Genomic DNA, 22,905 nt, shown 5'->3' with positions numbered 1-22,905 from the left:
GAGGAGTGTTTTGCATAAGCAAACCATGAGCCAGCAATGTGCCCTCGTGGCCAAAAAGGCCAATGGCATCTTGGGATGCATCAAGAAGAGTGTAGCCAGCAGGTCAAGGGAGGTTCTGCTCCCCCTCTACTCTGCCCTGGTGGGGCCTCATCTGGAGTCCTGTGTCCAGTTCTGGGCTCCTCAGCTCAAGAGGGACAAAGAACTTCTGGAGAGAGTCCAGTGCAGAGCCACCAAGATGATCAGGGGAATGGAACATCTTTCATATGAGGAAAGGCTGCGGGAACTGGGGCTATTTAGTCTAGAAAAGAGAAGACTGAGGGAAGATCTTACTAACATTTACAAATATCTAAATAGTGGGTGTCAGGAGGTTGGGACATCCCTTTTTTCTATTGTATCTAGCAACAGGACAGGGGGTAATGGGATGAAGCTGGAACACAAAAAGTTCCATTTAAACATAAGAAAAAACTATTTCACTGTGAGGGTGAGGGAGCCCTGGAACAGACTGCCCAGAGGGGTTGTGGAGTCTCCTTCCTTGGAGGTCTTCAAGACCTGCCTGGACATGTTCCTATGTGACCTGATCTAGGTGAACCTACTTCTGCAGGGGGTTTGGACTAGATGATGTCTACAGGTCCCTTCCAACCCCTACCATTCTATGATTCTGTGATCCGCTTTTTGAGCTCAACATTCAGCAGAGATGATGGTAGCTAAAACCCTGTAAAATGAAGCCTGAATTTATGGATTTGGAATAAATATGACTTCTAATGATTGCAGAGTCTTTTCTTAGCTGATTGCAGGTCAGATGAAGAGCTTTTCTTGCAGCTGGTGACAAGTTTGTGGAGGGTCTCATAACCACTGGAAAGAAGCAAAGTAGCAATAACAATGGTATTACTATTATAGTATGAAGCCACAGCCTCTTCTTCTAGTAGGTAGAAGGAGGCGCTTTTTGTTTGTTGTCAAAACAATGAGATGTCTTCCAAATAATTTTTCAGCCTACATGGAAAAATCTAAGCTGTATGTGTAATTTCCATACTTATTCAGATATGGAAGAAGGGAACCATATTGCCTGAAAATGTCAGTAATTTTCTGAGTAAAGGAGCTCAATTCATTGTATTGACCTAAGGAGGAGAGTTTTAAGCCAGGTGGTGGAAGATGAGAGAGGTATTTGGAGACTCTTTACAAACAAGAAACTAGAACAAGACAAAGTTCAGAAGTGTGTTTGTCCAAGATTTTTTTAAGTGAAATATGGAGGGAGGCAACATTTTGGTAGTAAGTGAAAGATGGGGTTAAAGAAGGATTGCCAGACAGACAGTCCTGTGTCTGAAGTAACTGAAGAGAGACTAACAGCACGAAAAGAAAGACGTAGAAAAAACAGTTCTTAGTTACTAATTTTCTCCTGGAAAACACCATCCTTTTAGTGGGAGCAGTAGACAAAGGGATGGATGACATTTACAAACATTTGCCCCATGACAACACAAAGACTTCTTCTGGTCAGTTTAAAAAGGAAAATCCTACATAAATATTTACCCCTATTTGCAAATGAGGTTTCCAGACTCATGGGAATGGTGTAAAGAGGACTGACTAGTTTAATGTTGACTAGAGCTGAGATAGTTTATCATGGTCAATCTTTATTGAAATATCCTCATGCCAAAAATAGACCCCAAACTAGCTGACCATGCCAGGTCGGTGCTGAAGATGAAATAAAGGGAGTAGGTGTGTATGAGCACAGCTGCAGCTGAATGGGGAAAAAAGAAGACCATCAATTGATCTCATTAATTCATCAGTGTTCAACAGGTTTAAAGACAGACATGTTTGCCCAAAGGCGTGCATTTGGTTTTTATTTTTTTAATGCATTATCTCGAGCTAAAGTATAAATCTTTAACATTAAGCACTTACTGTCTACGTGAGTGAGATTCAATGCTTGCCACAGCTGTTGCCAAGATGTCTTGTTTCTCTCTGTGAATGGAAATACCTCAAAATTTTAAGCCTGGGAACCTGGAGAAAGACGTAAGAAGCTTTTTTTAGCCATGGATTTTTTTTTGGAAGTGGCAATGTTCTGTTTACAAAAGTATATAAAATGTTCTGAAAAGAAGGACAAGTTAAGAGACCACAGGTAAAAGCAAAAAGCTTTTCAAATATAGAAGAAAATGGTGGTTTTGTGCTTGTCTCTAAGTTCTGATGAGATACTCTTGTGGTTTAGGGAAATAATATGCAGTTTTAATTTGGCAATAATCAGCTATCTGAAATAATACAGGTTTTAAAAAGCATTGACAGTCATGGATAGTAATCAGGGCATTGCTAATTCTCTGCGGAAGGACACAGATTTCCAGTTCCTAACCGACTGTGTGTTGTAGAAGTAGTTCGGCAAACTATTTTGGCCTAAAGAAAGTGTTCTCCACTTCCACAATGTTTAAGCAACTTTAAAGCACTTATCCTCTAAATAGTAATGTGACCTGTACTGCTGTTTATTCCTGTTTGACAGATGAGGACCTGAAACACAGAGTGTTATGGGGCCTCTGATCCCTGCAAATCTGTGGTTGGTGACCACTCAGCTCAAGAGTGCAAAATCCTGAGTGCCCTAACAACCAATCAGAATTATTTTTTTTAACATTCATTAACCATCCCTCATGGGCACTTTTAAGAAATGTGTCATGAAAGCATAGATGTATATACTTCACATAATCTTTCTCAGTGTTACCACAGGAAAGATAGGGACCTACAAGCAAAAAAAAAAAAAAAAGGAAAAAAGGTCCACTCAGGTTTTGTATGTATGCAGAGGAGATTTCCTTTCTGTGCCTGAATGAAATTTGAATTTCCTTCTTGATACTGTCAGACTAAGACTTCTGCAGGTCTCACTTTCTGACAGCGAAGAATTACATGGCTCCAGGTAGAAGGACAAATGTTACCTTGCCAAGTATGGGAACAGGCCATTCATGTGATTCAGAAAGAGATTATTGGCTTCACAGGTCAGTGAATGGTACAAGATGTGCTCTGGGTGGTTTGCTCTGTTATATGTGAGTGAAATCATGTAATGATGCTATACTTTCCAAAAGAACAAGGATTCAATCCTCTTTCAGATTGGATAGGATATTATCATGTCTTGTCTCCAAAATGAAAATTTGAAAACTGTATTATTAATTGTAATAGTTATTAATTGTTCTCTTAAAGTCTTCGTTTCAAGCTGAATAACATATAGCAAGCCTTACTGTGGTTTTTTTTTTCTCTTGAGCAGTTGATAAAAATAAATGCAAAGCTTATCAAATGGGGTGGCCAAACGATATGGATTGTTTGTCAGTCCCTCTTGTGACGCCAGCAGAACTGGGAATGTCCCTTTGACCTCGTGCACAAATGGCACGCTTCGATTGCTGCCTTCTCTAGGGAGGAAAATTACACACTGGTGGGCATGCACTCATTGCACTTACGCATTGAAAGATGTGGAGGCAACAGCCTGTTAGCTAGTCTAAGTCTTAAGGTAGCCTAAATTTAGTCTGAAATTTTATGAAAAGTAAAGGCACCAGCTGAAGTGTTGTAGAAGTTACTTAACCCAGTATCCCATTTTCTGCATCGTGAGAAAATGCAGAGTTTGTACTGTACAGAAACTAGCTAAAGAATACTGTTCTTTTTTTTAAAGGAGATACTAATTGTGTATTTAACTAATGTGATTTAGATCTATACTACCATGACTACAAATTAGTAGAAACTTGAGGTGTTTTTTTAAAAGTTGCTTTATGGAGCTTCTAAGACTTCCCCCTCCCCTTCCCCCCTGCTTACTGTTCAATCTGCTGTTGACTTTGCGCATGTCTTCAAATGATGTTGGCTAGTTTAGGTAGTCAGTTATGTTGATTATCTGTGATTTATCAGTCTCTTCAAGATACATGCCCTTTTGAACGCCTGTCATGTCACTGGCTTGTCTGGAGTGCTTTAAACTCCCATCACTGTGCTTGTGGTTTGATGAGGCAGGGGAGCTCATGACAACACATTCTTGCTTTTCTTGCTTATGCTTTTGGGGTCTTGTTTGTGCTGCTTGTGCTTTTTGAGCTGCATTCAAAAACTGATCTGATTTCTTTTAGAATGGATGAATAAATAAATTTAAAACCTTGCCATGCTGGACAGGGACGGGAGAGGAATGGGAGCACATAGGGAACCTCTTAACATGGTGTTGCCAATGAAGGCCCTGCACCCCATCCAGGCAAGCACCATTCTACTGATCAGCAGTGAATCAGTGCCAAGGCTGCTGCAGTAGCTGGTTTGATTTAGATGTTCCATGAATGTGTTGTTTAGTGCCCACGGTCTTATTTAGGATGTGTCCTGAATAAGAGTATTGGTGCTGGAGAAATAGCTGTCCTCAGATTCATGTACTTAGAAACACAGTATTTCCCAGTGCCACTTGAGAAAAAGTGTCAGAAGGACTTAAAATGATTGTTCAGTCCAGCCCTCCCCAGCTGTAGGTCACTCTGTAAGGAATGGGTAACTGCTAGGGTCTACTGACTCTCTCTGCACCTTCTTTCTCTCCTCACATCGCAACAGTACACACAAACCCTCTTAGCATCTTGTGACAAGCTTATGGTCTTTGGATCAGAAGATGAAGTATCACAAAACAGCTGAGTGCCAGAAAAAGAGTGTGAGAAATCAAAGCAATCTTGTTGGTTGCTGGTGTCTGGAATGCTAAATAATTTGGCAAAAACGAGATGAGAGCCACTGTAAAAGACTGACTGATTAAATATTTACGTTGGCAACCATCCTAGTGTATTTCTAGCCTGAAATTCTTGTTGGTAGGTATGCCTTAGAGATTTCCCCTTGCAAATATAGTTAGTTGCTAAACTTCTCAACTCATTCATTTTATGATGGGTCCCAGAATAGCATACTGCCTCTCTGAATTGCTGGAGGCTTTCTGCTGCATCTGAGAGGACAGTAAATGAACAAAAGAGAACATAATGATTTAGGCCTCAAGTCAATAAAATATTTGATCATCATATGTTTTAAGCTACATGCTTTCTTATTTACCTTTCAGCTTTTTTTTTTTTGTTTACATCAATGTATGTGCACCTTAGTGTTTTAACTGCAGTGTGTGACACCAGTAGCTGCAAGTGCGTTTTTAGTTTATATTTTATACACATACATTCAATAGACAAGAGAAATACACTTTGTATGTCTGTAAGTGGTGATCAGAGAAGAATACTGTGATTAGGTAGTGCACAGTAGCATTTTCTTTGAAGTGATCTAAATAAAACCATTTCTGTTTTGTTACTGCAAGTAAATTACTCCTTAAATGTAGGGTTGTCACATTTGTGTATAGTCCAAAAGTGTAGACAAGCATTTGTTTATAATGGGAAGCAAGTCTATATTCTAAAGCATGGGAATGCTATTTTTAGAAGCATTCTTACTGGCAATTGAAAAACCATCAAGCTTAAACAAAATTAAGCCTTTTTTATCACACTGGTAATTTACTTATGTGAGGTTCTTTCAGCCTTATTATTACAGTACATCTATTTTTATTTAAGGTGGTGCCCAATTTTGCTGCACCCCTTTATCAGACAACACAAAATGAGGCTCATAGCTTTAATTGTCTTTGTCTCTGAGACATAGAAAATTTGTGGCAAATAAACCATTTGTGAACTGTATATGCACTTTTTAATTGTCTAAGTTTTCTGTATCCACCATTTTAGCTTTTCTTTTTTGCTGGAATTCTGGCAGAGGTGAGAAGCGGGAGCATACAATTAAGAATTAAGATAATGTAGGCTGTGATTTATTTATTCATTCCTGTGGGCACAATCTACAGGTGATAACTGCTACCTTGAACAGTCTAGCTTTTGTTGCTGGTTACTTTTTTACATAGTTAGCCTATGCACAGCATTGTTTTGTGGGCTGCTGAAAACATACTAATTTTTTGATAGACTAATGATAACACTTTAATTACATTAATTTAAGATTTAAAATGGAAAAATAGATGCCAAATCTCAGGGAAATGTTCTTAGCAATTTCTTTCACTGGCAACTGCTTTAACAAGCAAAGAAAGAGTCTGGAAATGAGCTGCAATCATAATATACACAGGCCAGTTCACCCAAGACTGATGACTTACATGAGACCTGACTTGTGATGGTGTAGAACCTCTGATTTGTTGACTGAAAGGTTTTGTATTCCTGCCATTATCACCTATACTGCCATCCTGTTCTCTTGACTACAAATCAATTTGCAGAACATGAAGTGCATAGATGACTGCTATAGAGCTATGCTATTTTTAGAACAGGCCCTGAGCCCAAGTCTGATCCTGCATTTTGACTGCTCAGAAGCTTAAGCTTATCTAAAATAGTCTGTTATCTCTGCTTTTGGCATTGGGGTTCCAGCTTTTGCAAGTTACATATCGTTTATTAATTCATTTTTGGACTGCCCCTTCCCAGCAACTGTGGACTGAAGTGAACATAAAAGCATTCCCCACCCAGACACTTTGCAATATATATATACACCTGATTAGAGTTGAACTCAATATATGCTCTTCCTGGTTTGCCATGCTTTCATATTCTGTCCTGTGCATTCTTTTTGCATAGTGGTTTGAGGCTCAGAACAATTTGGCAGGATTTTTGTGAACAGTTCTCCTTCCAGAAAACGGTAGGGTTGGAGATCAGCCTTGCCTCTTTGTCCAAAAGAGCTTGAGCACTTGCTTCTTGCTGATGGGGCAGATGAGGGATGTGTGGAAGCAGCAGTTGCAGCTGTCCACATCTGCCTGCTGAGGTATGGCTTTGCTGGGCACTTGCTGATAATTCACTCTCCCTTGGTTTCATCCCTTAAATGGGATAGACTGCCTAGCAAACTGAAAGTTGCATGATTTGTCTAAATGAGCTTTCAGTACGGATAAAAGCCTTCTTGAGATGGCTTCTGGCTTTAGGAATGCCAGTTGGATGCCTGTATTTATAAAAATCAAGTTTGTGACACATTTTGGCAATATCGTAGTATATTGCAAAGATATTTTCAGTTACAGTAAGTAGCTTCAGTAAGATTTTCAAGGGAAAGAGGTTATATTTAGTTGAAATGGTTTTTTATTTTCCTTTCAGAATTATGAAACCTTCCTTTCATTTGTATTTTTTTTTCTCCTTTGCAGGCTATAAACTTATTGCTTCCCCAAGGAAAATTAAGATCATATTACTCCTTGGGAGAAATCCTGGTTCTACTGAAGTCAGGCAAAATAATCACAGTTCATCAACTGAAGTCCCAGTTTCATCTTTTCAGCATTGTCTCAAATTTACCAGCACAATAAAAACAACTCCTAAGCTGGTATATCAATACAGTTTTGTTTGTGGATCTGTTCCTTATTAGATCTCAAGATGAGGAACAAAGTTAGATGAATTGTTCACTCTATTATTTTGAAAAAAAAAAAAAACAAAACAGGAGAGGATTGGGACAGAACTTTGCTGCCAACCTCGTCCAGCTAACCAGGAGAATTTAGTGTGGTTTCATAACACTACTGACCTCTATGAGATGTGACGTTTTCATAGCACAATACTGGACAATTAGTTACTACTCTCAGAAACACATTTATGTTTGCAATGCTGTTTCTTCATGTGCTTGAATGCTCCACAGGGAGGGGTGGAGGAGCTGAGAGAGGAAGGAAATCCTGGCAGGCAGCACAGCAGGAGAGACTGTCACGTGCCCACAGCCCAGCACATGACCTGGCATCTCAGGTCCATTCCTTGGCCCACACATTAATGAAGGCCCTTGTTTATGCTTAATGTAAAATAATTTTGCCTCATATATATAGAGAGAGATACATAGACAGTGACAAGCCACCTCTGAACTTTTTCAGTAAATTTAATATCTCAGGTCTTTGAGTTTCCAATTTTGAATAGTTTTCCAAACTTATTTTATGCTTGTGGCATGTTTATCCATTCTCAGTTTTTCAATATTCTTTTTCAGGTATCCATACTGGACATTTACAGTATCCCAAGAATATTCTCTTTGGTATATGCATATCACCTCATCGTGTTACTCAAAATAACCTTGTTTATATATCCAAGAATTATATTGGCCTTTTTTGGCCCAATGTAATCCTATGAGCCCGTGTTTAGTTGACTGTCTTTTGCCATGATCCTAAATTATTTGCATAGACATTGGTTTTCAGAATGCAGTTCTCCAGACTGCAAGTGTAGCCTACATTTTTTGGCTTAAGTCCAAAAAAGCACTTAAACTAAGGCATATATTACAAGCTAGAAATGGTCTTCCTCTTGGTTATCCAGCCATAGGGACTTCATATTCCATCATCCTGGAACGCCCAGTGTCCAGGTTGATTGATGTGACCTGCCAGATTACCTGGCATCAGTAAACCCTGTGCAAAACACTATGTGGAGGTACAGATTATGTGGTTGGTACAAACTCAAAATGCCTGAAGCATGCTGAACATTTTGCAAGCTGTCACAGGTAACATATTGCAAGCTATCATAGGTTATGCTCTCTAGGGTTCCCTTATGTATGTCCATCCAAGTGTGTCTGGTGGAGGTAAGTTGTGGCAGATGCTGTGCAGTAATATTTCTCTCTTAAAAAGCTGGGCATAACCACGGAAGACCCATTAAATCTCATATGGCTCATCTCTCTACTTGCCTCATTAATGACATAAAAGGGGCAAAGTGCTTTGCTGGTCTGAGGCATTTATTTGTCAATATCTGACATTGCTTTTGGCTTGTATTGTTTGTATCCAATTTACCTCAACCTTGCCTCAGAATATAGAGATTTTAGTTCCAACTTGATAAATAGCTGTGTCAGCATAATAATGAAATTGTGTATGTATTTCCTAAACTAAATATTATTTACTTACTTGATAGCTGTATGTGTTTTTGTTTTGTTTTGGTTTAAATTACTTGGACATCACAATTCAGGAAAGCACCTTTGAATTTATGAAGCCCTTAAGCATTTGCTTAACTTAAGCTTTGTGCTTATAATCAAGTATGTGTTGTTGAGGTGTTGTTCTTAATCTAGGACTTAATTTCTAGTAGATTTATTTATGTGAATGGAAAGGCATATTTCAATAGGAGAAAGAAGAGTTCTAAGTCATCAGCAAGTTCCCAAAACCCTGATTTAATTTGCATGAGAAAGATGCAAGGCGCTCTGTATTATATGAGAGATGGTAGAGACCTATGCATCCATCTAGTGTAGTGCTCCTTATCCTCAAAACTTTGTCAAGTTTTGTTCTTCCATTGTTAGTCACAAAATCCCCTAAAGCTATAGATATGCATTTCTTTGTCCCAGAAAATTCCTTTGAAGCTTGAATTGAGCTTAAACACATTTAGAGTTGCAGTTTTTGCCTCAATTGGAAAATGCCCAGCACGTGGTTTCACAGCACTGCAAAGAAAAAGCAACATATATTTCTGCACAGGCCATGGCAAAGGCTTGCTACATAGAAGACTGATCAGAGACATTCCTGCACTCCTCGACCTGTGCATATGGATTAATTGATCCATTTTAACTCCTGCAAGCGCTTGAAATACAGTCCCTTAGTTCCAGGAGGCAGCAGAACCAGACCACTTGAACATCTCTCCTGATTTCTTTCTGCTCTCAAACCATCTGCTTCTCGTGGTAATAGTCTTCTGCTGTTAAACTAGTTAATCCTCTAGCAAAAACTGTAATAATTTATTCTGGACATTTAGGTTTTATGAAGTATAATGGTATCTAATGAACTGTAGCTACAGAAATATGTTCTATACAATCATTCTTTTTCTTTTTTTAAAATCCCAGTGATTAGATACACAAAAACGAGTTATGAGCTCTTTAGGCAGCAAAAATTAGAATTCAAACCTTCAGTACTGAAATAGGCCAGATTTCATACTACCCATGCAACCTTAATCTAGCTCCCACTTGTTTATGCATTGTTTGGCATTGAAGCACATTAGTACTTGCTCTATTTTCACTTGCCAGATGAAAAAAAAGGGCTGAAGGAAGGTTGAATGGAACACCTGAAAGACTGAGATATCCTCATTTAAGCATACAACTAGAAGCTGGGGAACATCTCCTACTTTAATTTTGTGTGTAATATTTATATGACACAATTGAGCAATATAGTAGAAAAATCTATGCAAGAATTCATTTACAAGTAAGAAAAATGCAATAATTGAAACTAAGCTGTTAATGAAGGCTTTGCTCCAGAATAATGTAAGTGAGAAATGAGGTATGATAAAAGCAACCAGTAATGTACTGTTTAAACTTAAAAAGGAAAGTAAGAGAAGTGCTATTTAGTTATAATATTGCAGAGTTAATAATGCAGTAGAAATCTTAGCTCTTTATAATTTGAGTGCTTAATTTCTTACTCTTAATGTTGCAGTAATGTGGTTTCCAGATTTAATTTCCCTGTATTTATTTGGTTTTAACAACTCAGAAGGAAAATAGGAGAGACATATTGTTAAACCCCTGTAATGAGATCTTAGTGCTACTAACATGCCTTATATTTTCAATAAAGTCGCTGACTGCATTTAGAATCACCTCATCAGCACTAAATAATTTCAATAGTTTACTCTTACCCCCAGTGTCATTAAAGTTCTCCAAGTTTAGGAAATGCATTTGAAAAAAGGTAACAAACACCCTCATGTTCCTGTATGAAAATGTCACCCTATAACATCCATAACTTCAAAAATAAAACCCAGATTTTCTTCAGGCATGAACCCTTTATCATTCCTCAGTGGGACTCTAAAGGAGCTATTTAAACTCAGGCGGTCATGCAGTTAAAGGCTGGACTGACTCAGCAAAGTGTTTTAACTATGTATTCTATTGTGATCAATAGAATTTGAGCATGTGCTTAAATATTATGCTGAAAAGGGATGGATTTACACACATTTTAAAACTAAGCATGTATCAAAGCAGTGCATAATACATTGAAGCAAGTCAGAAGAATTCGGGTAGTAAAAGCCTTACCTTTGGGATGACTGACTTCATAAGTAAAATATTTTGATATATTTTTATATAGCATCTAAAATATAAAGCATAATGCTGTAGTTATTATGGTCTGTGAATTAGCTATCACAGGACAGTTTATGTGTCTGTCAGTTTAAAATATGTACACCAAAATTAAGAATGCTTGCAGTTAAATATCTGAATACATTTTTGCTACCCTGCTTTTATTTAGTTACATATTTGAAACCAGTTAAAGCTGTGAGTGCTATCTTTAAAAATGCAGCGGCATATTTAAAAAGTTATAAACACGTTTGGGTTCCTAATACCAGGATCCCACACTCCACAATTTTCCATGTTTTGACCTGTTTTTAACTTATTCCTCCAATGTTTCCCTGTAATACAAGACTTGATTATTTTGAGGCACTGAATCACTAAACAAGGTCATGTTCTGGTTGGCTCAAGGACATAAACAATTCCACTTTTTCATGTACTTCTGTCTATAAAAAGCTTTATCTGTTTCAGAGAAGACTTCTGTTTCTGTGGGTGATCCCCCTTGTGCTCGTGTTAAACGTTTTCTGCTCTGTATTGTGAGTGCCACGTATTTCACGAGAAACATTTGGGTGTTTTTATTTTCCAGAGAAAATGTTTACAACACCAAATTCTCAGCTATCAATAGGATGACGGCATGTGTGATGCTCATTGCCCGTCTGGCACTGTAACACCTTGCCGGTCACTGTGCTGGCACAGCCCATGTCTATGCTTCTGCACAGAGCTGGGTGTATGCTGCCTGCAGAGCTTTGCCCTCTCCCCAGGAGGAGTGCTCCTGGGGAAGAATGTGGGGAGGAAAGAGAGAAGGTGAGGAGGCTGTCAAGCAGTGAGAGTTAGTGACTTGAGGATTCTGTAGGGAAATCTCTGTTTTCAGCTGCTATGATCCATTTCTGTTTGGGGAATAGATCCTAACTCTCAGCAGAATGAGGTCATTTGTCACATGGAGGAAGCCAAGGTTTGGAATGATGGAGAAGACTTCAGTGACCAACCTCCCTGGTGCCATCAAGTATCCAGATGTCACAGGAGTGCCACAGTATTTAGTTATTGTGAATCTTTTCTTTGGTAACACAGTTGTGAGAAGTTTTTTTTAAAAAGTAAATATTGCCCTTGGATATGATCTGTTGTGTTAGTTGAAGAGCAGATAGATGGTCCTTCCCTGAAAGGCAGAACTGAGACTCAGGTATTGGATAGATTTGTGTATCTTCAGAAGCAAAAAATGCTAGAGATGGAGAATTTGGTGGATTTCTAGAAAACTCTCAGACAATCTCTGTATTTCCTTCTTGATTACAGTGAGGAATTGCATCCCTATGGCCACTGTTGCTCCCCTGGAGCAGGGACACAGGAGGGGACTTGTAATTTTTGTGGATGAGTGATCAGGCTGCTGTATCTTATGTGTGGGTAGTGCCAGGCTTTTGTCACCTGTGTAACAGTGCTGTAAGGCAGAGCAGGATCCAGGGAAGTAAAGTACCATCTGCAACAGTGAAACTAAACTTTCATACATGCAGGTATATTGAACAGCAAACAAGATACATAACTTTTGAAATTATGAATTATGAAAATTTAACTTCACATAGCATGCATGGAACCTGCCAAGACCGAGAGAAGCATGGTAATACACTGTTAAACGTTGCTCTTCTGAAACTGCATCATCTTGTAAAACTGAGAAAGACACTGCAAAAATTGCCTAATGGTCCTAAAAATAGGCATGAACTGCTCAGCTCCTTTCCAAATTTTATCAGGCCAGCCGAATAGTGCATGGTCGGTCAGGGTGTCTAACATGCAGTACCACAACTGGTGAATTACTGTAATAATTCTATCAAGCATGCTAAGTACAGAAGGCTGCTTATAACTGCACACAAAAATCCTGGTCCCTCGTTAACATCTGCCCTGACCTTTAGCTCTTACCCCCCCCCCCCCAAACTGATTAGCTTCGTAAATCGCCTCTCCCGAGGCGCTGTAGGTCCTGCAAGGGAGCGCGCAGCAGCCCGGCTTCGTCGCCAAAGCCAACTGCGGCGTAGCCAGAGAAACGGGCAGCAAAAATAGAACAGCAGGATGGCTGCGCGTGGGCGAGGCAGAAACCACATCGCCAGCAAAGCCTCTCGGCGTTATTTTAGGACCGATACAGAGGCCGTGGCGTTTGGTTCTCTTTTCACAAAATACTCCCTGGGGGAGGGCAAGGAGAGAGAGGGATGCAAATCCCGGGCTAGGGGCGCAGGTTCCGGGCGAGGAGGGTTTCTGACCCACTCCCTCCCGCACTGGTCTCACCCCACCACAGCAGGCTGGGCACGGGAAGGGGTTAATCGCGCTCGAGGCCAAGCGGCGGAGGGAGGACGGCCGCCGGTTTGAAAGACGGAGACTGGACAGCTGTGTTTGCTGTGGTATTTTTAAACGCATTAATGCAGGCTCCAATCACCCGGCCATGCTTGACCTATTTTTGGCTCAGGCCGGCCATTGTTCTATTTCTGCAGCCGCTGGGCCACGCGGTGTCGATTCAAATGCAAATGAGTTATTGCTGCTGCTCCCGCCAACTTCGCTCAGCCGCCCGGCCGGGGAGCAGCGAGGGGCGCGGGGACAGCAGCACTGGGCTGGGCTGGGGTAATTCAGACTAAGTCCTCGGGGGCTCCCGGTCGCTGGCAAGGGGGCTTATTCGGTTTGGTGGTTTGTAAGAGGCTGTGTTTTCCCTTCTGCCCCGCCAGAAAGCCTGAGGTGCAGAGATATTTCTTCATTTCATCTTCCACCTGCCGTTGGCTACCCAAACGCAACTGCTCAAACTCGGCGGCACACAGCCCCCCGCATGCTCACGGCTCCCTGGCAGCAGGCGGGCGCAGCCGAGAGGGGATTTGGGGTTTCTTCCTACTCCCCATAGATACTTGTGCAGATGATTAAACATTGCTAATTGCCGAAGCATCTTATCTTGCAACCCTCACTGGAGGAGGTAGGACTGCAGAGGGTCATGTCCGATGCCCCTGTGCAAGTGCAGTGATGAATCTGTCGCGTAGCTGAAGTGCAGACCAGTTGGAATATGCTGCAGACAATTTACGAGAGTGAATCGTGTTTTTCCTCAGATGGGGTTTCTGGACGTGAACAGCTCTTGGCTCAACAAAGAATGCACAGTATGATCAGCTCAGGTAAGAGACAGCTCTGTACCTCTGCACTAGCACGACAAGAAACACCTTTCCTTTAAAGAAGTGACTTTATTTTTGTGGGTTTTATGTAAATTGTGTTTAAATAACTGTGGTAGTATGTTAGATGGCAGCTGCTGCTTTTGCGGGGAGTTTTTCTCCTTCAGTCTGCTGCTTCCCAACCAGACCAAAATGCTCATAACCAAAACATGGTTTAGGATTTCTTGGTTTTTTGTGGTTTGTTGGTTTTTTCTTTCTTTTCTTTTTTTTTTTTTTTTGCATAATTGCAAAACGGGGCTTGTGATTCAGGCTTACTTAGAGAGGCTTCCTCAGACAAACCTTGTCAGGAGGCTGCAGTTAAAGCCCCTCATAGGCAATTCTGGTCATATCTCTATTGTAAACAGGATTTGGTCTTTCTTGTAGTTTCCTTTTCTCCAATTTGTATACAAAAGGAGTTTAATATTAATCCCTTTCTCTTTTTATTACAGTTTTATTTTAAATATCTTTAACACGTATTTTGGTACTTTAACGATATTTGTGAATCTAGCAATGGTAGTCATGTAATGATTCACTGAGATGTAAACTGCATGTGTTTTTTAGTTAAGGTATTTCAGAGGTGCTATGAAAGAACACTGGATATTTTCTCATGTATTTAAAGCTGTCCTTGTAAAAATTTCAGATTACTCTTGCCCATTCTCTTTTAAACTCTGTGAATTCCAGTTCTGCTTTTATTGGGCTAAAACTGTCTTTTGTGGCACAGTGTTATCTGGTTTATATAATTTTAATCCTACATTTTTGACTTTTGTTTTTCATGAAGTTTGCTTTACAGAGGACCTATATGTAGAATGCATATTTATATGTACATTAGTCTTAGTTGGCCTCCCTTTTTGTCTCTTCATCTCTTTCTTTCTTTCACAAAACTTGACAGTGCTTCTCAGTTGTTTTTTTTTTTTTAAATGATGGGTGTTAGACCACAGCTTTCTTCATGTATTAGTAAACCTGTTGAGCCCATGTTTGTTTGTTTGTTTTTTAAAAAAGTGTTTATTTTCCTGATATTAAAAAAAGAAGAAGTTTTAGTTGTGTTTCTTACATACAATTTTAGAGCAAACTTCTAGTTTCAGTATAGAAAGCCAAGGCTACTTCATAATGATCATAGACTGAAGGAGGGAATGAGAGATTGAAAACCCATTATGTGTAGATTAAAATAATGAGAATACCTAAGAGAAATGGAGACTTCCAACTGGTAACGTTTAAGGTTGACAGTTTTTCTGTTCCTTTATAAATCTGCTAGGTTAGTTTGTTTCATTTTGGATCTCTGAAAAAGTTTAGTATTTCTGTAACTCAGAGAGATGTTGCCAATTACAATTCCTTTGCCAACGACAGAAATCAGGAAAAAGACTTGCTTACAAATAATGACAATGAAGTTCTAGCAGAGACAGTGGCTAAAAGCAGCAATTTCTCTGAAAGTGTTACAGTTCTGCAAAGTCCCCTGCAATGCTGACCTCTTGTTCAAGAATTGCTGTTTTTCTTCTGTTTCCTGAACAGCTCAACAGGTGTTCAGTGCTTTTGTATTGGTCAAAGAGATGAGACTGCTTTCCTTCCCTCCTGTTTTTTTTTTAATACATCAAGTTAAAGTTAGCTATATGCAAGTGAAAATCTGGGTGTTTAGCTCACTGTGCTACTTTGTAATTGCCGACTAATGTTTTGAGTAATAGCAATTTTCTCACTTGAAACACAAGAAAGAGAGGTAATTTACTGTCAGCTTATGACTCTGCCTTTCATTACTGGAAACAAGAATATCATGTAACAATTGTTTTTTATCTGGTATTACATTAGGCCCCTAGAACATATACAGTTTCCTCTATAGTACCAAGTAGAGTAGAGACAGGTTTTAGACTTTTAAAAACCCCAAGAAACTTAGTCAATAATATTACCTAGGTAAAATATGTTTAAATATGTTTAAATATATGTTCTTTAGAACACAACATATTCCCCAGTGTTTCTGTTGGCCTTTCAAATACACAACTAGACTGTTGACATTGAACATAGTCTGCAGTTTGATTCATGTCACATGAAACCACAAAACCTGGTGCTGCTGTTGATTCCTTTCAGTTCCCTCAAGTCTTGCAGGATCAGGCCTGGTAACTTTTGAGGTATTGTCCCCCTCTGTGCTGCTTATAAGGGAGAAAGAAATAGCCATGGTGTGACAACATGCTCTACATGCTCTATGTTTAGAGTAGGTAGAATCAGTCATTTGAATTTTGCTTTTCACAGTGTCCTTACTTGAACAACATCCTCACTTACATGTATGTGACTTTTGCTCAGGTTCAAAAATTGCACCTATTTGAGAAAAGCACAAATCCCTGAACAATTACGCTCTGCACCCTAGATATTCTGTCAGTCTTTGAAGCAAGCACAACTTAAACACTCAATGGATTTTTAGGTTTGCTAGTTTCCAGATGCAATGGGTATTATATTATGCAACTGACTTTAAACTGGGCTGGAGGCATCCCCTAAGAGGACAGATTCAATGGCCAACTGATACGTATTTGAGAAGCAAACTATCTAAGGAATTTCTGACAATAGCAGGCATAGGAAACACTTCTGTCATGTGAAGCAGTTCTTCTTGTATTCCCTGCTTTGCCTTTTTGTCTCCATCCCTGCTTGTAAATCATAGTATGAATGAGATGATCTGGATAGGTACCAATCAAAAGTCTAATTATGAATGGAGCAATCCAGATCGGCACTGACTCAAGAAGCTGTGTAATTTTGCAGACACCTACACCTTACTGCATAGAGCAGTTGAGAAGACTGAACTAGATTCTCCCATATGGTGCTATTGCTCTAAAATGCAGCAGTATGTGCTGTGCATCATTATTTAAGCAGATGATGCTGATGTATTCTTATTTGATACCATAATTATTTTAGTTTCCCAATTTAAAAAGTAGGTCTTGAGTTTAAAGCCTCTTATTTATCTGGAATTGCTATTTAATTATGCTGTTGCTTCAATTTTAGCCAAAAAGTCTCACCTTCCATGTATGTGCAATGCCACAATAGACTCTAGCATTCAGCTGGGTCTTGAATCACAATAGGAGTAATAAACTGTAAGTCATTGAAAAAAAGTATATGATGCAGCACAGTCCATGGCAAGAACACTCATTAAAATCTAGTCATTAAATAACTATTGTAGGGCTAGATTATTCAAATAGATATTGGTTGTGTAAAGGAGAATAACAAACTTAGCCAGCTGTAGTATCTGTAGATGTGGGACTTAAGGAGTAATGCTGAAGTAATTAAGTTCTGGGGATTTAATATACTGTTGTATTTTCCCAAAGGGTAAGGTTGCTATGTTTGCTTCACTGGCCACATTTTGACATACAGCCTAGCACTGATCTGCCTAAATTCCACCTTGGCTTTTATTGGACAAGGCATCCTCCATTTCCTGCCCAAAGCTGTTGTGTTCAAAAATCAAGAGTTGAAGGAGATCTTGAGCTTAAAGCCTTGGCTTGTCATCAACTTGACAGGTGATTTGAGCAAGTTACGCAATCATGCTTATGTCAGCTAACCCTCTGTGAAGTGTGGAAAATTATAACCTGTCAGGTTCAGGAATCTATAGAGCAAAACTATTCTAAAGGGAATATAATGATTCAGAGTGATTAATTTGATTGACTTCACCTAACTACAGACTTGCAAAACATCTACAATTTCACAAATGTAGTAAGTGAATGTAGTTGCAATATTTTATTCTGTGCACCAGTCAGGAAATTTAAGCTATGTCAATTGAATATAAATGACAGAATCAATGCTGCACACATCACGTTGTACGTGAGTTGACAGGTCCTTCTGAGCTATCTTCCCTCGGTAAGCCTCAATGTACAAAATTTGTCTCCAGTGTTGCATCTTGTCGTGTGGCCATGTGACCATGCATACACATTTGTACACATATATTTATATTGCCTTCAGGGTAAGTTCTTTGATACATGCTCTCCTGTGTTTTGGTTTTGTTTTTTTTTTTTTTTCCTGGCCAAACAAAACTTTCACTTGCTCAATTGTTCCTGTAGAGAGATTGCAGATAGCAAATTCATTTACAGGTTTGCTCTGATATTCAGGAAAAACTTCACATATTTGCATATCTGAATCAGGTAACATAAACTTCTAACAGATACAAAATGTTGTATATGTAATATCTTGGGCAGTAACTTCAGAGAGAGTGAGAATAGATATGCTGAGCTTATACTTTGTGATTCTCTTCAGAGTAATGAAAAAAAAAAAAGTGAAAAGTCGGTTCATGCAAGTTCTGTAGAACAACTGGAGATGTTTTTTCAATGCCTGTAGTAAAGGCTAGATAGGAAAGAATTCACTGGTTCAGAGTATTTGAATTGTTATGGAAATATAAGGCCTTAGCCATAACAATTAACACAAGAGGAAGCTAGCAACACAGACCTTCATGGCTTAGAAAGTTAAAACCTCACTGATTTTGAGTAGAGACTGGCTGGACAAGATATTGGTTATGAATTCAATTGAACAAAAACGTGGTGAAATGGAATGAAACTGCTTTTTCTGTTTTGCATTATTGAGAAGACATTGAGTATAGACTTCGTATGTCCTCTAATGCTGTAACATTGCTTTTTCTTGTTTTGGTTTGGTTTTTTCCTATTGTTTTATTTTTTTTTTCTTTTAAGTCACAGTTTCTGGAGCTGTCCGTCAGTCTTACTTTGTACTAGAAGATATATTTATAGGTGATGGGAAAAGCCTGCAATACGAATGTCAAAGTACAAGATTCACAAGAATAGCAAGCAACAAAAGCTGGAAAGTAAATGGAAAAAAAGTGCAGAACAGAATTTCAAAACCTGAGTGTCTTTCCTGATACCATTAAATACTGCATTTAATACAGAGGTTCATACTAGTACTGGCACTAGGACACTAGCTCCCCTCTTTAGTGTGTTGGGCTAAATAACTTTGTTGGAAAAGAGCTTTTTACTTCAGTTGTTTATTATTTTAGGTGTTCAGCTTCATAACACCTATTGGTTTGCCTCAGCACTCGAATGCACTGTACAGTTTCAGTGAGAGTCTCTCTTTTAAAACTATGCATAGAAGCCATTTGGTTCATGGTTTGTGTTAGACAGGAGAAACACTTTTAACTCTCCCTACTACCAGAGTTTTAGTCAGACCTCTGTTTCTGTACCACCTGCCCAGCCTTCTTCTGCCCAGTCTTTGCAGAGAAAGCAAAAGCTGTGAGAAAGCAGAACAGATAGCCTGCAAACACAAGTCTCTACACACATTAATTTTGGGTTTTGGTGACGGTTTCAGGTGTCCTTACATTTTAACCTTTCCCAACCACTTTTGTGGGGATTTTGTTGTATGGTAAATAGAGTCCAAAATATTGCAGATAAACTAATTGGCAGATATGATTGTTAAATATGTGAAAATCTAAAATGCTCTGTTCTATGAATCTGACAGGCTGACTCCTCTGGGTCAGTTATTCTTAGCCAGGTTATTTTCATCTTATGGCATTACATGTCTAAGATTAGCCTGTTAGGCGTTATCATGCCATCTGAGTTACCTCCTAATATAACTGTACACCGGAATGATTATTTATAGACAGAGCATTCTGTCATTTTTGCTTTATTCCTAGTGGTTTAAATAAAGAAGAACAACATTCAAGAAAAAACACAGATTCCTTCCTGCTGCCAAAACAACATTATAACTGCCTGCTAAGGGGCAGGGATATTCTTTAAAATGTGTGCTTGCAGCAGATGCAAACATCCTCTTCATCTCTCCCACATCTACTAAAATGAGGTACCTTGGGGTACCACCGCACGTCTCCTCTGTAGGAGGGAGAGATGTGTCAGATTGATACACTGAACTACGGAGAAGATGGGGTTGTGGCTGCTGACGAGAACAAGGATATCCAGGTGCTATTTTTAGGAGCTGGCACTGTCAAGCTCCATGTTCAGTGTGAACATGTCACATATGCACATAGCTCCTCTAAAATGGACCCCTCTAGTTTTGTTACATAAAAATGATGTCTGCCATTCAATTAGCTTTCAAGCTGCTTTTCACAGACTTAACAGGAAGCTTCAGCAAATTGACACATTTTTAGCAAACCATTCTTTATGACTGCTTCACAAACATTTCTGCTTGCTAGAAAAACTTGAATCCTAAAGCAGAGTTATCATTCAGAAACACATTGAGATGTATTCTCACCTAAGGAAGTTTACTGGGATCTTTGTGCTTGCGTGTGTTAAAGTAGGAGCAAGCTTTTAGTGACAGTTTAGTAAAGAGCAGCAAAAATAGTAAAGTGGCAGATCTTCAGCTGGGTGTTGGTGCAGCCTCTGGCTGTAGTTGGTGTTCAGGAAGCTGTCAAAATAGTGAAATATGAATGGATTATAATTATCTAATTAACTTTTTTTACCATTCTTTAGTTCATTCTAAGGATCTTCTTTTACATTTTTTTTTCTAAATGTGAGTTTTTATCTTTGTGCACATTCTAGATGCAGTCAGGAGGCACCTGATTTGTTCTATTTCAAAATGTTACCAATGTGAAAAGACTTGAAAAATCAGTGGAAGCCTTTGCATGGTTGAATGACATGGTACTGGTTTAACTCCTCTTATATAATAAGGAGCTCATTTTTTTTTTGTCAGGCTGGCAGCTCTGTGCATGACAGCAAAGGTATTTTGGCATTTAGTATAATCTGAGCACAGCCAACACATCTGTTTTATTTGTTTTGTCTCTCCCAGTTGTAAACTCTTTCCAGCTTGTAGAGTATGCAAACATGAAAAGAGCTCCAAGAATTTAAGCCGTTCATTGATGAATGTTCTTAAAATTCAGGATGCATTTTTCTAATGATAACATGTTCCTTCTAGAATTGAAACTGGGTATCATCAAAGGGAGACAAGCAAAGGAATGGAATGAATTACTTGAAAATGTCAAAGATATAAACCATGTTTTTGCAATCAAAGACTATTGTTCTCTTTCATAATTCCTATGGCTGAAGGTATGCATGCCACAGGGAGGAACTACAGCTATTCAGTTTCAGAGAAGTCTGGAATGGAATAATGAGGAAGCTTAATGTTAATTTAATAATATCCCCCAATTGTTCTGTTCTTAATTCAGATTTCCTTTTTCTTTCTTGGTACCCAAGGCCACCACCTTGTTTCACAGTAACAGTATGAAAGGTGTAGGAAAAACAGACTGTTGGTACTTAATCATATATAGAGACTCTTTTTGGTGTTTGGTACTCCTGTTGATGTTTAGTAAAATGTTAGTTAGCTTTTTATTTACCTTTTCACAACTTCTTTTCATGCAGAGGTAGTAAATTCTTAGTTCTCATCATCAACTTATTTGATCTCTAGATCAACATCTCTATTGAAAAATGTATACTTTTCTTCAACCTTGTGAAGTCATTATGGATACTAAAGAAACAAAACTCCTGGACTCTTCCAAGTTTTTGATACTCTAATTTAATTTGAATCTGACCTCGAAGTTTAAAACACATAAAAAATTGCACATATTACAATATCACCAAGAAATATAAACTAGCAAGAAGTTTTGAGGTTTCATGCTGACGTGAATAGCAATGGAAGAAGTGTGAAGCACAGAGTGGCATAAGAAATAGCAAAAGGAAAATCATCAGTATGCATCTTTATATTAACATACCCGTTTTTACATGCAAATACATATTGTTAAAGAACTACATTGAAATTTCTTAGATGCCTCAGAAGACTTGTCATAAAAATCCTTGCACAGCAGCCTCTGAGATCTAGTGGAACCTAAATTGAGGAGAGCACTACTCAGGAGTGAGTAGATGATGCTTACCAGCCTATGTCGTGCATACACTCAAAACTGTTCCAGGCTCCAAAGACAGACCTGCTCATTCCCATGCACGCATCACAAAGTTGGCATCCTTTTATTTGCTGCCACTGTTTCTTTTTTCTCCAGGATCTGCTTTATAGTTTTGTTTCTGTTAAGAACTGACAATAGTTACCATAAAAGGAATTCACTAGGAAATAGTAAATCTTAGATTCATGCAAGGAGTATGAGGGAAAGACTGTCCGGAGGAAAAGACCTTTAAAGAAAATAGGAAAGAATTTTTTCAAATAGTGTGGTAGTGCAGTGTTGAGCTATACAAGCACTTCCTATGTTAAAATGCTGATGTGAAGGGAGGTGAGGAAGGCACTGAAGATGCAAGAGAACTATGTGGGAGGTTCTTAGTAGAATTCTAACTGTTCATGAACAGAGGAAAAATATAGGTGAAACCAGTTATGAAAGCAATCAACTTCAACTAAGATGAGAGAAGTTTGGGTAAAAAAAATCATGTAAAGCCATGGTGAAGAATACATGGTGAAGAAGGAATATTTTAAAATCAACAAAACTTGTTAAAAACAAGTAATCACACCCTAAATTAGCATTCAGAAGTTTCCTTGCCATTGTATAGACTATTTTTCTGGGTTCTTTTGTTTGAGAAGTAGTAATTTGTTTGGGAGAGGGTGAGGGGTAGAACACCGAGCCTGTTTATATACGTAACGCTACAAATTCTGCTGCATCTCACCATCTCAAACCACTCCTGCTCTCACTCCCTTTTGCAGTGTAGCTCAGCTTTCCTGGAGAACCTACAGAGCAATCTCACCATGCATTGCCCTAAATTCCCATCACTATAATCATTGTGCTGCCTGTATCATCCCTATCTTTCCTTTTCTGTTTGGCCTAGTAGGCAGTTTTCTGAAGGTTTTTTTTTTGTTGTTTCTGTTGTTGTTTTGGGGTTTTTTTGTTGGTTTTGTGGATTTTTTTGTTTGATTTGGTTTTATTTGTTTTGGGTTTTTTGGAGGTTTTTTTTGGGATTTTTTGTTTGATTCTTATTTTGTCTTG

At 38.8% G+C, this 22,905-nt stretch overlaps 1 protein-coding gene across 4 annotated transcripts in view; it reads left to right on the top strand.

The window, feature by feature from the left end:
• The window catches only part of HDAC9 (histone deacetylase 9), a 387,397-nt gene that overhangs the window by 101,660 nt on the left and 262,832 nt on the right, over positions 1–22,905 (top strand). For all 4 annotated transcript variants that reach the window (XM_061996670.1, XM_061996674.1, XM_061996673.1 and 1 more), the window contains one exon: positions 13,980–14,042. In XM_061996670.1, coding sequence (XP_061852654.1) covers positions 13,980–14,042 — 63 coding nt within the window. The remainder of the gene's footprint in view (positions 1–13,979; positions 14,043–22,905) is intronic.

The sequence above is a fragment of the Colius striatus genome, chromosome 5 (assembly GCF_028858725.1).
Source record: "Colius striatus isolate bColStr4 chromosome 5, bColStr4.1.hap1, whole genome shotgun sequence".
Lineage (NCBI taxonomy): Eukaryota > Metazoa > Chordata > Aves > Coliiformes > Coliidae > Colius > Colius striatus.
The sequence above is the reverse complement of the archived record's forward strand: the minus strand, read 5'-3'. Positions and strand labels throughout refer to the sequence as shown.